This window comes from Megalobrama amblycephala, linkage group LG23 (assembly GCF_018812025.1).
Source record: "Megalobrama amblycephala isolate DHTTF-2021 linkage group LG23, ASM1881202v1, whole genome shotgun sequence".
NCBI classification, from domain to species: Eukaryota; Metazoa; Chordata; class Actinopteri; order Cypriniformes; family Xenocyprididae; genus Megalobrama; species Megalobrama amblycephala.
The window spans coordinates 25,002,762-25,019,617 of record NC_063066.1 but is presented as its reverse complement, the minus strand read 5'-3'; the positions used below and the strand labels follow the sequence as shown (position 1 = coordinate 25,019,617).

The following is a 16,856-nucleotide window of genomic DNA, read 5'->3' as shown; positions in this document are numbered from 1 at the left end:
ATACTGTAAAAATAGTATTACAATTTAAAATAGTTGTTTTCTGTTTGAATGTATTTTAAAATGTTTATTTCTGTGTTGGCAAAGCTGAATTGTCAGCATTATTACTCCAGTCTTCAGTGTCACATGATCCTTCAGAAATCATTCTAATATGCTGATTTGCTGCTCAAGAAACATTTCTGATTATCAATGTTGAAAACAGTTGTGTAAAAAAAAATTCAGGATTCTTTGATGAATAGAAATTTCAAAAGAACAGCATTTATCTAAATAGAAATCACAATTATCTGAAAATGATCTGATTACATTTTAAAATATTTTTAAATAGAAAACAGATGTTTTAAATTGTAATAATATTTCACAAAATTACAGTTTGTACTTTATTTTGGATCAAATAAAATACAACCTTGGTAAGCAGAAGAGACTTCTTTTTCATAATACATATATATACTTAAGAAGGTCACTAAGTAAGCATTGACCTCATTACCCCATTAATATTCAATATAAGAAATAGGCCTTCAAAAGCATATGATTTACACAATTATTAATTGGGTGAGTGCAAAAATGAAGAATAGAAGGTAGAAGAATGCAGACATGCCAGACCCGTAAATGGAACTAAAGGACATTCTGTTCAAGTATTCCATATTCTCACCATCTGTTAGCCTTCAGTTCTACTATAAAGTTCTGTGTATTTAAAATGACTTTGTTTTCTGTTCTAGGTGTGCATGTTAAGAAAGTCCAAAACCAAGCAGAAGAAACAATCCGGAAGTTTGAAGGAAGGCCGCTCCGACAGTCCAGCTCCCAGTGATGGTGGGCAGTGACAAACCGCACAAACACTTCATTGACAGCCCTTTACTGTCGCCTTGACAACTTTTCTTTGAGTCTTTCCTCTGTTCTTTGTTTCACTTCGGGTGGGTTTCAACATTGACTTATGAACTAGAATGTATTACACAGACATCTCTAACATCTCATAGTCTGTAGTGTTCAAACGCCCCATCAGATGATAGCACTGCAGTCTGTTTCTCAGGACTTTAGCTGCCCTCGGCCTGTTTCCGGCCTGTTTTTGCCTTAGATTCATACTGGTGTAGATATTTTTGTTGGTTTTATTTCGATTGCCAGTCTGCATCTTCTTTTAAAAGGGATTATTGTCTTAAAGTAGTCCATCACTGAAATGCTACGGCACATATGAGCGAGCAACCAGTATTTACGCACATTGTGCACATCACAAATGCCAAAAACTACCTTTTCCTGAACATCGCCAAGTTAGGACTATCACTTAATATCCGCATCTTGCTTATGGTGGCGGCCTTTTTTTGGTTTATGGTAAAAACTGTGACTCACCGACCTTCATCTGGTTATTTTTCGTTTCTATGATGATCATCATAAATGTCTTACTTGAAGTTTATTTGCAATAGCAGCCCCTAGTAGCTTTCTACAAGTATCTGAACCAAAACAATGCAGTATATATGTACAAACAACTCTAGTTCTTGTTCATTAATAGCACATTCGAATGTGTAAATGTGGAGAGATAATCATCTTTGTATATCAATTTTCTAGCTTTCTTAGCTGTGAGACTGTAGGCGCAATCGTGCCTCACCAAAACGTGAGTAAACAATCTGGTGTCATCACAGCCATTTTGTAAAAGAGGAATGAATATCAATAGATTTTCGAACAGAAGCGGTACCGAAAATACTGTGAAATCGTTTAAAAGAGTCGTGGATTTTACGAAGGATGAATGTTTGTAAATTCCCTGCGATGTTTGTAGACATATGCACCACTTTTAGTGTTAATAGTAATATAACGCTGTACGATACTTGATAAAACATTCCACGCAAGATCACGTAGCATTTTCGGTATTTATAGTGTGACTGGTCATATGAACCTTTAAGCCAAGCGTAGCTTCATCATGTTTTGGTGAAAGCATTGATTTGTAAGTAAATGAATATGTTACTGTTATCTGACATAGTAGACAGTCGTGTAAAGCTACTCGTCCTGTTGTAAAACTAAAGCTAGAGGCGAGCGCAGTGCTGTAATATATATTTGCTAGCAAGTAAGTGGCGTTTATATGTTGTTTCTGTACAGTGACTGGTCAGCCCTCCTCCAAAGGTATGGATTCATGAGGCTGGCCTTAGATTTTGTATGTATGATCAGTTAGACACTCCACTTCCCATCAGGCATGCGTTATTGCCAGGCTGTTGCAGGGCGCAGCCTCAGCCACCTACGGGGGGCAACCGTCTTACCTCATCTACCTCGTCTCACCGGCACACATCACTCCGAGAATCAAGTTCCGCCAAGCTCTTCCAAAGACTTGCGCCTGCTTTTTCTTCCTGCACTTCATGGATCATGTCTGGGATTGATGACGAATATGAAAATCTGACCAAGTGCATTTGATCTTATATAGTATGACCAGTGGTTTAGGTCTCATTGTCATTTTACTTCGGAAGATGCTATCTTATCTCGCCAATTCGCCCTCTCTCGTGTCGTTCATTTGCCAGAAGTGTGTACAGTGGTGATTTCTGCATTAGTTGTGCCTGTTGCCATGACAACCCTCGGGTTAACGTGCTGTTCTGTGGTGTGGTTTGGCCCGAGCTCTGCGTATAGTGCCTCATATAAGTGCTTCGAGAACTTCTGCAGTTTTGCCGTACGTGTGCGTTTAACTCCATGCCGTTCTGTTTGTTCTGCTGGTTCAGTGACTATGAAGTAGAACCGTGCTATTCTAGGTCCTTTAGAGCTGATGTGCCTCCTAATAGGGTAAATCTCACGAAAATGAGTCACATATTACCCCAAAAATCAAATGACCACAAACAAAGTCAAAATTCTTTGCATTTTGACTTTTTTTTTTTCATGACAATTAAGGATATTTTTTTTACCCCAACTCTCCAATGCATTCAGAATAGTTTTTTTCTTTTTCTTTTGTAATACGCATAATTCCCACTGATTATTGTCATTAGATTCTCCTTAGTGTAGATGTATTATTTTTTTTTTTTTTATGATTTTGAAAAACTTACAGTTGGAATTTTTATTTATTTGTGTTCATTAAAGGTAGTACAACAATAACTACAATTGTGTATAAATACTTGACAGTATCATGAAAATAACGTCAAAATATCTTAAAGCATTTTTTATTTTGGGATGAAATATGACCCGGACAGGTTTCGTGAGATTCACCCAATAACTTTGTTTGGTCAAAACTGTTTAGAGTTATTTTACCTCCTTGTGTTATTAAAGTTTTATTCTTAATTCTTGTAAAGTGGGTTAGAATTAATGTTTTGAAATCTATATAGATGTATATTTTTGGAGAGAAAATGTTTTTAATTTGGTCTGTAAAGATATTGCACTGATTGTACTGTTTTAAAGATGTTTTTAAGTGTACATTGTGTTTAATGAATATCAAATAACTAAATGTATAGATATATATCAATCGGCTGTATAACAGATGGATGTGTCCAATGACAAAAAAGACATAAATTTGGACTTTTTAATACAGTTCTGTTCTGAGTTTTTATTTAGCATGATATTAGAATTTCCTATTTTACAAAGTAACAAACTTGATCATTCAGTTAGCACCAAATGCACCAAAATATACATGATTAGTAGGTCAGTACAGTTTATTTACAACAGTATAAAATGAGAATTATCAGCTTATACAAATCATCAAATTACTTAACACCTAATGATTTTCAAGTTTCCTCAGTATAAATGATTTTAAAAATAGTATGAAGTAGTTTTTTTCTCAAATAAATAGCTTAAATGAGAGTATCATCTGGAATGGGAAGTGCACAGGAAAGGCACAGAATGAAAGGTCAGTATGTACCAAGGGCTCAGCCCAGGCTAATGTTCCCACCGTACAATGTGATGAGAAGAATCAAGGTAAATCCTGTCAGAACTCCAGCGTTTTGGATTGCGAAAAAAATGATATCGGACTTGGTGCTCTGCACTTGTTCATTGGCAATCATGTTCATTTCAGGCAACTAGGTGAGAGAGAGAAAGAGGATTCAGTATTTGCTCTGCTAAAACAGATTTATGCTGGAAGTCTCAAAAAGATTTTACCCCTAAATAAATGAATACTTATAGGTTTAAAATCATGTACGCTCACAAAAGATGAAGTCAACAGTCATATGAGTAGCCTAATAAAAGCTGTTATTTTACATGGAGTGTGTCACGTCATGGAGGCGGCCATTCTGAGACATGACCGATCTGACACGGCTCACTTTTATCTTGTTTACACCCCTATTATTGGTCACAGAATGTATTATCTGTGTCAGACTGTGAAGGGTGTATTCTACAATGCATCTGTAACCAAAAACTACTTTTCTTTTTATGCTGCCTCCACACCTCTAGGTGTCAGTATAATTCCAAAAAAGACGATTTGTCAGGATGTTTGTATTTTTTTGTGGAAAAACTTATGCTCTTCCAAGGCTGCATTTTTTTTTTTTTTGATGAAAACTACAGTAAAAACTGTAATATTATAAAATATTATTGACAAAGCTGAATTTTCAGCATCATTACTCCAGTCTTCAGTGTCACATGATCCTTCAGAAATCATTCTAATATGCTGATTTGGTGCTCAAGAAACATTTATTATTATTTTTATTATAAATGTTGAAAACAGTTTTGCTGCTTAATATTTTTGTTAAAACAGTGTTGCATTTTCAGGATTATTTGATGAACAATTCAAAGGAATGGCAATTGTTTTACTGCAAAAATGTTTTTCTTACTCAGTATTTTTTGTCTTGTTTTCCAGTACGAATTATTTATTAAATGTATTATTAAATTTTTAAATCAAGATACATTTAATTTACTATTAAGTCTTGTTTTCTGAAATAAGTATCAAAATTAAGTGAGTTTTGCTTAAAACAAGAAATAATATCTGACAATAAGGTAAGAAAAATGTTTTCTCTTTGAATTAAGTTTATTTTTTTTATTTTTTCAAGCATGAACTCTTTTTTTTTTTTTTTAGAAAACAACTTATATTTTCTGTGACTTTTGATTTAATGCATCCTTGCTAATTTTTTTCTTCTTAAAAATACAAAAAAATCTTACTGACCCCAAACTTTTGAACAGTAGTGTATATTTTCATGCACTAAGAAGACAGAATAAAATGTGAAATGTTATCTGCTGTATTTCCTAACCCATACTGCTCTTACCATATCACCCAAGGATATGTAAAGGAACATGCCACCAGCAAAGGCAAAGATGATGTTGGGGGCAAAAGCATTGCCCAACAAGATGCCCAGGACCAGCCCCACATAGCAGGACATCGCAGACAGCAGGTTGAAGAAGACGGCCTGTGGAATGCTCAACCCTGCGTTCAGCAAGATAATGAAGTCACCTACAGGGGGAGACAGAGTGCAAATGTGCATCGCATGTTTTTAGTGAAGGTTAACATTCAAAGGGCAATATTCACAGAGGTGGTGTGGTGTGGCGTAGGGGTTAAAGATCAGAGCTGACAACTGAAAGGTTTTCCAGGTGGATAAAATCATGAAATCCCTGCATTTCTCTTACCCAGCTCATGAGGGAACTCTTCACAGACGATAGCGATAGAGGTGCTAAAGCCATTGAGAATAGACACCGTGAACGAGGCGCCGATGGCCAGTCCGTCAATGAAGTTGTGTAGAGCATCGCTCAGGGAAATCATCCATGCCACCGTCTTCACGCTGGACAGCCGTCTTCCTCTGAGCCATCTGCAAGACCCCTGCAACCACATTCACATCTAAATTAAAACCTCGTTTTCTTCTCTAACAACATTACTGTACCCTCTCGAGCTTCAACCCTGGGTTCATATTTCAAATATTATTTACTTTTAGCCCCGAGGTCTAACTTTTTGTATTGTTACAGGGTCGAGATGACGATCCCAAATGCATGGTGCTCGTGATTTAGGGTCAAAGGTCAGAAGGCAATCTTGTTTCTGCTGGCAGCTGTGACAGATGAAAGCAAACACAGCTGTGTGTGTCTCTACGGCAGAACTGTAAGTCGCACTGACCTGTACACTATGTACTACTTAATTCTGTAGCAAAAAACTGCTTTTTAAAACTCAAAACAGTTTCATCAAAAACACTGCAGGTTTGAGGAAGGGGTTTTGTAGTGCTACATGCTACTGAGACTTTAGCAGCAGATTGAAGGCATTCAAAGAACTGTATTTTATCCCGCTGAAGGATAACTGTTATCACATGACCCAGGAATCTGGTTTAACCATTGACTACAGTTTGATGTTACACTTAATAACTTAATAGCCTTGTTGTCAACAAATAATTCGCATTTATCTTTATTTTATAATTGCAGACACTTTTGTGTAATCATAAATTGCTTACCACTGCAATAACCAAACAGTCTTTATAGATGACTTGTAATTAGAGGTGTTTGTTAAGCCAAGCATCACTCATATAATTGGTCATACGGGGTTACAGATTTGAACAAAGCTGTAACATCAGTATTAAACTTTGGTGCATAACTTGTTCCGCACTGCTTGTGCTTCAGACATGAATGTTACCTCAAATTATACGGCTTGCTGTGGAGACTGTTGCACAAAAGTAAGCACAAAATCCCACAGACTTACATAGAAGGAGGGTCTCCTGAGCCATTTATAGAGGAGGTGGGCTCTTTAAAGGGTTAGTTCACCCAAAAATTACAATTCTAACATTAAGTACTCACCCTCATGTCATTCCACACCTGTAAGACCTTCGTTCACCTTTGGAACACAAATGAAGATATTTTTGATGAAATCCGAGAGGTATATGACTCATCCATAGACACCAATATAATCAACACTTTCAAGGTCCAGAAAGGTACTAAAGAAAGACATTGTAGCGATGCGAATACTTTTTGTGCGCAAAAACAAAACAGAAATAACGACTTTATTCTACAATGTCTTCTCTTCTGTGTCATTCTCATATGTTGTTTGCGTCCAGCGCTTCTACGTCAGAACGGCGAGTCATTATTGGCCGGCTCCTGCGTCAGCATCACACGTATGCATCGTGCTGTTCACGTGTGCAGCTTTGGCCAATACTGAGCCGGCATTCGGACGTAAACACGGAAGCCTTCACTGTGCTTACTGCGTCACCTGCGTACATTTACATTTTACATTTTTTATGCATTTGGCAGACGCTTTTATCCAAAGCGACTTACATTGCATTATACTATACATTTGTATCTGAGTGTGTGAATAAAATCGTTATTTTTGTTTTGTTTTTGTGCACAAAAAGTGTTCTCAACGCTTCATAAAATTAAGGTTGAACCACTGCAGTCACGTTGACAGTTTTAACAATGTCTTTCTTTAGTACCTTTCTGGACCTTGAAAGTGTTGATTATATTGCTGTCTATGGAGGAGTCATATACCTCTCGGATTTCATCAAGAATATATTAAAGGTGCCCAAGAATGCTTTTTCACAAGATGTAATATAAGTCTAAGGTGTCCCCTGAATGTGTCTGTGAAGTTTCAGCTCAAAATACCCCATAGATTTTTTTTAATTAATTTTTTTAACTGCCTATTTTGGGGCATCATTAACTATGCACTGATTTTTTTCAGCGCGCCGCCCCTTTAATTCGCGTGCTCCCTGCCACACAAGCTCTCGATTATATTACAGCACATTTACAAAGTTCACACAGCTAATATAACCCTCAAATGGATCTTTACAAGATGTTCGTCATGCATGCTGTATGCATGCTTCGAATTATGTGAGTAAAGTATTTATTTTGATGTTTATATTTGATTCTCTATGAGTTTGAGGCTGTGCTCCGTGGCTAACGGCTAATGCTACGCTGTTGGAGAGATTTATAAAGAATGAAGTTGTGTTTATGAATTATACAGACTGCAAGTGTTTAAAAATGAAAATAGCGACGGCTCTTGTCTCCGTGAATTCAGTAAGAAACGATGGTAACTTTAACCTCATTTAACAGTACATTAGAAACATGCTAACAAAACATTTAGATAGACAATTTACAAATATCACTAAAAATATCATGCTATCATGGATCATGTCAGTTATTATTGCTCCATCTGCCAATTTCGCTGTTGTTCTTGCTTACCTAGTCTGTTGATTCACCTGTGCAGATCCAGATGTTACTGGCTGCCCTTGTCTAATGCCTTTCATAATGTTGGGAACATGGGCTGGCATATGCAAATATTGGGTCGTACACCCCGACTGTTACGTAACAGTCGGTGTTATGTTGAGATCCGTGTGTTTTCCGGAAGTCTTTTAAACAAATGAGATTTACATAAGAAAGAGAAAGCAATGGAGTTTGAAACTCAATGTATGTCTTTTCCATGTACTGAACTCTTAAAAGGTGCCCTAGAATTGAAAATTGAATTTACCTTGGCATAGTTAAATAATTAGAGTTCTGTACATGGAAATGACATACAGTGAGTCTCAAACACCATTGTTTCCTCCTTCTTATGTAAATTTGATTTGTGCAAAAGACCTCTGAAGAACGGGCGAATCTCAACATAACACCGACTGTTACGTAACAGTTGGGATCATTAATATGTACGCCCCCAATATTTGCATATGCCAGCCCATGTTCAAGGCATTAGACAAGGCAGTATTAACATCTGGATCTGTGCACAGCAGTATCAACAGACTTTATGCAGGTAAGCAAGCAAGGACAATAGCAAAAAATGGAGCAATAATAACTGACAACCATGATGATATGATATTTTTAGTGATATTTGTAAACTGTCTTTCTAAATGTTTCGTTAGCATGTTGCTAATGTACTGTTAAATGTGGTTAAAGTTACCATTGTTTCTTACTGTATTCACGGAGACAAGACTGTCGTTATTTTCATTATTAAACACTTGCAGTCTGTATAATTCATAAACACATCATCATTCTTTATAAATCTCCCCAACAGTGTGCAATGTTAGCTTTAGCCCGTTAGCCACACATAGGCTACTATCAAACTAATTCAGAATCAAATGTTAACATCCAAATACTTACAAGATTTGATATGCTGCAATGTGAACACTTTGTAAAGACTCATTTTGAGGGTTATATTAGCTGCGTGAACTTTGTTTATGCAATGTATTAGAGTTGCGAGCTTGGGGGCGGGGAGCGCAAGCATTTAAAGGGGACGCACGCTGAATCGGCGCATATTTAATTATGCCCCAAAATAGGCATTTAAAAAACTAAATTAAAAAAAAAAAAATCTATGGGGTATTTTAAGCTGAAACTTTACAGACACATTCAGGGGACACATTAGACTTTTTCATCTTGTGAATAAGCATTCTATGGCACCTTTAATTTGTATTCTGAAGATGAACAAAGGTCTTACGGGTGTGGAACGACATGAGGGTGAGTAATAAATTACAGAATTTTCATTTTTGGGTGAACTAACCTTTTAAGAGTATGCAACGCATAGCAATGTGCTGACAAATACTCTGAACACCTTAGAACCGCAAAGCAACATCCTTGCATGGACAAGCACAAGAAAATGTAAAAATGTAGTTTCTTTAACTAGTTTTAATCTCATTTCACATAGGAATGGCTGGCCTATTTATATCTTATATTTTTATTTCTGTCATGCACTACCATTCAATAGTTTGGGGTTGGCTGCATTTTTTGATAAAAAATACAGTAAAAACAGTAATATTGTGAAATATTATTACAATTTCAAATAATCTGAATATATTTTTAAAATATTGTGATGCAAAGCTGAATTTTCAGCATCATTACTCCAGTCTTAAGTGTCACATGATCCTTCAGAAATCATTCTAACATGATGATTCGGTGCTATTAAAACAGTTTGAAAACAGTTACATTTAAAACATTTTTTCAAACCAATCTTTTTATAACATTATGAATGTCTTTACAGTCAATTTTAATCAATTTAATGCATTCTCGCTGAATAAAAGTATTAATTTCTTTCAAAATAAAAAAGGTTACCCTTTATTTTCATAGTCCCCTATGGACATTCTGTTGACTATAAGTAACGCTGCACCTACATGTCAACTAACTCTCATTAGAATATTAGTAGACTGTCTGCTTAAAATCTGCTAACACTTTATTTAGATGCTCTGCCAACAGACATTCTACTGACTTTAACTTTGCAAGTACATTTCAACTTATTCTCCCAACCCTAACCCCTTATTCTACTATCCCTATCCCTAACAGTCTACTAATATTCTAATGAGAATTAGTTGACATGTAGGTACAACTTTTTTTCTTTTTTTTTTTCCAAACCATTGGCTATTTTTATACTGTTTATGTAACTTAGGGCTATATTTAGGCCATTCACATATCTCTTGGGACTATTTGTAGTTTTTGTGAGATCTGAGCAGTTGTACCTGTTCCACTGGGGGGTCAGAGGTTATGCTGGCTTTGTCGCTGCTGGCAAAGTTGAAGTCAGAGTTCGCGGTAATGACGACGCCGTTCTGTTGGCCGCTCTCTGAGGGGAGGAAGTGACTGTGTCCGTGGCCGTGCTGAGGTATGGAAGTGGAGAGGATTTAAAAAAGATTGTATCATTACAGTATATGATTTCAAAGAACAAAATATAAAACATTGACCATCAATGAAGCTCTGCCACTCTTCAATTATCTTGCAGTTAATTGCAATTATAGGATATGCATATTAAGTATGAGATAATCTAGGCAACAGATCATTATGACAAAATAAACTTTATATCACCCTGAAAGAGTGATAATGATTCAGTGATAATAACCAGCTGACTGTACACTATCCTGCTCATAATGCAACTACTGTATTTGTAAAAAAAAAAGTTTAATTTTTTTTATATAAAAAAATGTGAAATATTGTCATTACATGACAATATTTAACAGCAGAATGCTGTGAGCCTGTGACTGACCAATCAGAAGCAAGTATTCCAGAGAGACTTGTAATAATGTGTTTTACTTTTTGTGTGTTTTTTCATTAGATGGAATAGTATAAAGAATTCAAAATGAATGAAAATGAACCAATCGAGTTCTGTTGAGTCTTCATAACACTGAGATGAACCCACCTCATGGTCTGGTTTGAGGACCATCCTAAGGATTTTTTCGGTAAAGTACAGCGCATAGAATCCACCAAAGATCCCAACAGCTTGGAAAACATAACCGTCTGCTTTCGGGTCAAACCCAAAGGCCTGTTCAGTCAGAGGAATTAATCAAGGAATCATGAGTCTTTGAACAAGTTAAGGCATATATCCTTGCACATTATTAGTTCAAAGTTAAAATGCAAACCCAAAATAAATATTACAACATGTAATCGGTGCAAAACAAATATCACGTCATGCAACAATCATGCATCACATAGCAAGAAACATCTGCACTCTTCAGGAAAATAAAAATGTCTGGAATCAATGAGTCCAGTTCAAAGAGCGTTCTGCATTTTATTATTATGTAATCACTATAGGCTAAGCATACATAATCTGTATCAGCATAATTGTGCTGATAAGATGGCAATTAAAGATGTGAAATAATAGTTTGTCAGTTGGAGGTTTGATTTCAGGGCTTCTATGAAGCAAGAATGAACTAGTGTAAGTTATTGGGTTCATAATCCTGCCATACCACCAATCTGACCTTCAACAACCTCCTAGAGGACTGTCCTAAACTGACCTAAATGACATGAAGAAAGCTTCCAACGTAAATTAAATAAACTGAAAAATGGAAAAGCATTTCACCTCGGGTATAAGTTGGAGAGCAGCATTGGAGAAGAGCGTCCCAACAGCCAGACCGATGAAGTAGGTGAGCACTTTGGGGAAGTAGGGCTTTTTAGTGACGGGAACGAGAGTCAGACCCAGCAGTGAGGCCAGATTAATGATGGTAACAGCCAAGAAGCCATATCCCCAGACTTTATGCAGAAGGAAAGGTGAAAGGTCAAACAGTTAAAGTTATACAGAAGGGTAAATCATACCCCCCCCCCCCCACCCCAAAAAACAAACAAAAAAAAAAACAATATTTGCATAAATAAAGATTTTTGCTTTGTGACATTATTTTTAACACAGTTAAACAATTGTCTGTAATTCCTCAATGGTGAGTTTCATTACTGTAATATAGACCTTATGTAGTCCTGCCCCTTTTCAGCGTTGCGCTCGTTGTCTTTTGACTTCCGGTTTGTATTTCCACAGCGATATTACATTTATGAATGAACTGCTCGTTTTAAAATCTTCCCGATCTACTGACATTTGTTAAGACATCTGCTTTAAACATAACAATGCTCATGATAACTTTCATTAACTCTACAACAAGTAAATCCACTTAACTAACTAATTATTCTTTGACAGCGATGCCATAGAAATGTACAGAGCTACCGCAAAACGGAAGTTCAAAGACAATTTTATAAAGATGGCGGCGCGCTTGTTTCTCTGGTAAATAAGGTCTATAGTGAGTGCATTTTTAGTGTATTACAGTATATAAAAAAACAGTATAAAATGTACATTGTCATGGTTATGTTCTATGTGTGGACTCGGTTTGTTGTTTTTCCCTTGGTTCCCATGTTTCCTTCCTGTGTTTAGTTCCTGTTCCCTTTGTTACCATTGCTAGATGATTTCTATGGTTACGCACTGGTTAATTGATTATGTTCACCTGAGTCTTGTTTGGTTCCTCATTTAGCCATGCATTGTGCACAGCAACAATGTACTGAAAATGGAAAAAAATTCTGTTGCATTTTTCGTGTACAGACGACAACATTGTCAAAACGATCCTCATTCACACGGATCCGCAAAAACAATTAAAAATTCTGTATTATGCTGCCAGGCCAGTAGTTGCCGATGTCACTTTGTAAAGAAAAACTTTAGACTGAACACTTAATACGCATGTGCATGACATCATCGTTTTCTCAAATTAGAATTTTTGTTGTTCACACTGAGACTATAACAGTATCGTTTTCAAAACTTGCACTTTGAAACCCGTTTTCAAAAGTTTGTTTTCAGGCCCCCAAAATGCGGTTGTCCTGTAAATGAACGGGCAAACACATAAACACTTTTCTGTTTTTAGTTGAAAACGGTGTCGTGTAAGCGGCTCCTCAGTTTGGTTCTTCTCATTGTCCTGTATTGTCTTCTGTTATACTGATTCTTGATACCTCACTTAATACATCTGAGATGATTTAACAGATACCAGATCTTCTGATCATGATAATTGATTTTAATTTGGTTCTTCAAACGAATTTGCAGATTAGATTAAAATGCCTTGGAAATTTTTGGAAATTGGAAAGGGCAGAAATTTCGATACTCAAAACCATGATCAGCAATGCAGCGATTGGCTGGCCGCAAGACAGCAACGTTATGACTTCATATAATTAAAAAAGGAAACTGCCAAGCAGGCAAAATGACATAAAAGCACTAACAGATAAATGAAATGTGTAAATGTTTTGTTACATGATTCCCAATTATTTCCATTTTGCACGATTTCTAGTATTTGTACAGGACTATTTTCATTGTTAAGAGTAGCTTATTGTAATTAGCAATTCGTTTCATTTTACACATAAAGCGAATAAAGCTTAATAAGGATCAATAACATATTTCTAATGGAACAGCAGACAGCGTTTAAAAAAAAAAAAAAAGTTATCTGCATCTCCTGCACTAAATCAAGCCTCCTGTATAATAGATGTCACTGTTCAAATGAATACACGGTTCATATTAACTGTATGTAATGTGTGCAAGACTCCAATAAAATTATTAATAATTATTCCCAACATTCCCTACACAACATTATAATTATTTTCAAATTTTATTTCTAAGTTAAAATTTATGTCTAAGTTAAAATTAATTTCAACATTTACTAATATATTATTGAAATCAAAAATTGTATCTGTTCATATTTAATGAACTAACAATGAATAGTTTTCTTTTTATTAACTAACATTAATAAAGAATAATAAATACTGTAACAAATGTATTGTTTATTATTAGTTAATGTGTTAACTAATGGGACCTTATTGAAAAGTGTTACCCATTCTTTTTTCTTTTTTCTGTCTTGTGAAATTAAATAAAGAAAATTGTTTTCTTTCATTTTTTAGGCAATTACGCACAATTGTCTGTTAACTGACATCATTCTCAACAGGGATTTTCTTTACTGTTATACAGTACATTTTTAATTTAATATAGTAATATCTATTATTATGCAGTGTTTTAATTAAATAGCATGAGAACAATATAAAAAAAATAGTACTAAAACAAATAAAATACTACTTTAAATAATACACATTTTCCCAAAGATTGTTTTGCATTAAGTTAGAGAGAATTAAGAATTGAGAGGAAAAATGACTTTAACTGACATGACTATAATTTAATATAAAGTGTAAAGCTTTATTTCACTTGGCATCATTCTCTGTCTTTGGTATATACAAATTCTACAATATGTTAGTTTACATCAGGAGAACGGTCTTTGACAACTAAAGAAGATAAGATATGACAAATTCAGCTTTTTAAAGAAGACTCACCACGAAGTTCTGTGGGGTCAATGAGGACCGGAGGTTCTTTTGAACAGGGTGGCAGCACTGCTTGGTTGAGCAGAGCCGGGCAGACAGTGACCAGATGTTCCTCTGTTAGATGAGAGAGGTTCTGAAGCCCATAATGCACCAGAATATCTTCTCCGGACACACACTGATAACAGGGTTACAAGTCAATGAAATAAGCCTATAAAGTCCTATTAAACAGTATGAGTATCAGTGTGTTTCACTTGTTTGTCTGTATTGATGCTTTCAAATGTGCCAAATAACCAAATAGCCTGAAAATAAATGTCAAATGTTCATTACAAGTTTAGTAAATAGCATTTGGTAGGCCTAACTAACGTCAAAGTAACCATATTAGCCTACCTGAGCATGCAGAGGAATGTTCGGATCCAAGGGCTTGTCTTGCACAATTGTCTCCAATAAACTGTTAATGCCATTGAGATCCAGTGAACCGTTTTCTCCGTAAACAGCTACAATATCCTTCACGAAAACCTGCTGCAGAGAGTTGGCTCTTAATCCTGAGATTACAGTTATTAGAAAGCCTATGAACACATAAGTAAAAGCTTTGGGAATGCCTGCCATGCTTACAGACCACACGTTTCAGTCTGAAGCGACCCGAATGAAGCAACAGCAGCGAGAGTTTTAAATGTCCCGTCTGGAGATTATCCTGAGAGCTGCGCGCGACTCCAGAGGACTGAATCTAAAGAAGATCAACGAAGAAAGTTGCATCTTAAGAATAAAGATAAGAACTATTAAAAAGGGTTAATTATTTCTTCCCCAATAGTATCCTCGGTGTCCTGACCTATATGTCGCGCCTCCATTTGGCACTCAGCCCACCGTGATAAATTCCGCTTGTTTCACGCACAAATAAACTAGTTCTCAAGCCAGTAGCCAGTAGTGTTCAAAACAGCTTGACTGTAATCAGGCAGAAGTGGCTCCACCAAAACAATCCAGTGAGTTGGAATACAAATTAATTTAGCCTACACTTAATTCACTTTGGCAAGTTAGATAGACACTGGTAACGTTACAGGTAAATTTACAAAATAGTTAGGTAATACAGTGAACAGCAAACCAATGAAAACGCCGTGCTAAATTCATCACCAACAAACATTTTGCATAATTTATTGTTTGTGGGCGGGGCGTGGGCGGAGCCCGTATGTAAATATAACGCGTTGGTGCATTTACTTAATTCAATTTCAATTACAATAATCGGAAATCTTTAAATATTTATGGATCCACATGTAACAGGCACTCAAATATATTTACATTATTAATTAGCCGATAGTAATACTTTTATAGCCTACTTGAAATCTTGACAAGAAGAAAAAAGAAAAAAAAGAAACTATGCTATATTAGCATGTGCTCATTCTGTAAAATTTAGCCGTTCAGCACTAAAAAGTCAAAATATATGTTATTAAGGAGACACGATAAAAATTATTTACTTTTTAAAGCATTTTTCTTTAAAATCAGCTTAGGGCACAGAAAAGTTATCCTAACTGAAGTGTCATTAACAGTGTTTGTTAAAGGGTTAGTTCACCCAAAAATGGAAATTCTGTCATTTATTACTTACCCTCATGCCGTTCCACACCCGTAAGACCTTCGTTAATCTTCAGAACACAAATGACGATATTTTTGTTGAAATCCAAAGGCTTCGTAAGCCTTCATAGGGAGCAATGACATTTCCTCTCTCAAGATCCATAAAGGTACTAAAAACATATTTAAATCGGTTCATGTGAATACAGTGGCTCAATATTAATATTATAAAGCGACGAGAATATTTTGGAGCGCCAAAAAAACAAAATAACGACTTATTTAGTGATGGCCGATTTCAAAACACTGCTTCAGGAAGATTCGGAGCACAAATGAATCAGTGTATCGAATCTGCTGTTCGGAGCGCCAAAGTCACGTGATTTCAGCCGTTGGCAGTTTGACACGCGATCTGAATCATGATTCGATACACTGATTCATTTGTGCTCCGAATCTAACTGAAGCAGTGTTTTGAAATCGCCATCACTAAATAAGTCGTTATTTTGTTTTGTTTTTTGGCGCACCAAAAATATTCTCGTCGCTTTATAATATTAATATTGAACCACTGTACTCACATGAACCGATTTAAATGTTTTTAGTACCTTTATGGATCTTGAGAGAGGAAATATCATTGCTCCCTATGGAGGCCTCACTGAGTCATCGGATTTCAACAAAAATATCTTAATTTGCGTTCCGAAGATTAACGAAGGTCTTACGGGTGTGGAACGGCATAACGGTGAGTAATAAATGATTACTGCTTATCTTACAGTGATGCTCAATATCAACTTTTCAGTTCAGACTTTTAATATACAAAATGGTGAAGTAAATGTACTATTCCTAATACAAATTGCTTTATATTTGTAAATATATAAGGGTTTTCTTAGCTTATATAGATGAGATGGGGTAGGGAACTGCATCCGGAATAATAAGCGTTTTAAAATTGTGGCGGGAAA

General features: G+C 35.8%; 2 protein-coding genes across 4 annotated transcripts in view; one reads left to right on the top strand and one right to left on the bottom strand.

Annotated features, from left to right (window-relative positions):
* LOC125258724 (diacylglycerol kinase theta) overlaps positions 1-3,480 on the top strand; it is a 48,064-nt gene extending 44,584 nt beyond the window's left edge. Inside the window, exon 23 of the mRNA XM_048175719.1 lies at positions 714-3,480. Coding sequence (XP_048031676.1) covers positions 714-815 — 102 coding nt within the window. The 3' untranslated portion in view covers positions 816-3,480. The remainder of the gene's footprint in view (positions 1-713) is intronic.
* Positions 3,477-16,856, bottom strand: part of LOC125258726 (metal cation symporter ZIP8) — a 13,696-nt gene continuing 316 nt past the window's right edge. The window contains exons 2-10 of one of the 3 annotated variants that reach the window (XM_048175723.1): positions 14,969-15,076; positions 14,740-14,871; positions 14,365-14,527; positions 11,606-11,775; positions 10,946-11,068; positions 10,275-10,409; positions 5,500-5,689; positions 5,142-5,326; positions 3,477-3,965 (exon numbers count right to left, since the gene is read on the bottom strand). In XM_048175723.1, coding sequence (XP_048031680.1) covers positions 3,816-3,965; positions 5,142-5,326; positions 5,500-5,689; positions 10,275-10,409; positions 10,946-11,068; positions 11,606-11,775; positions 14,365-14,527; positions 14,740-14,871; positions 14,969-15,076 — 1,356 coding nt within the window. In that variant the 3' untranslated portion in view covers positions 3,477-3,815. Of the gene's footprint in view, positions 3,966-5,141; positions 5,327-5,499; positions 5,690-10,274; positions 10,410-10,945; positions 11,069-11,605; positions 11,776-14,364; positions 14,528-14,739; positions 15,077-15,178; positions 15,912-16,856 lie in introns of those variants that run through there. The other 2 variants (XM_048175724.1, XM_048175725.1) reach the window with 2 other exon arrangements.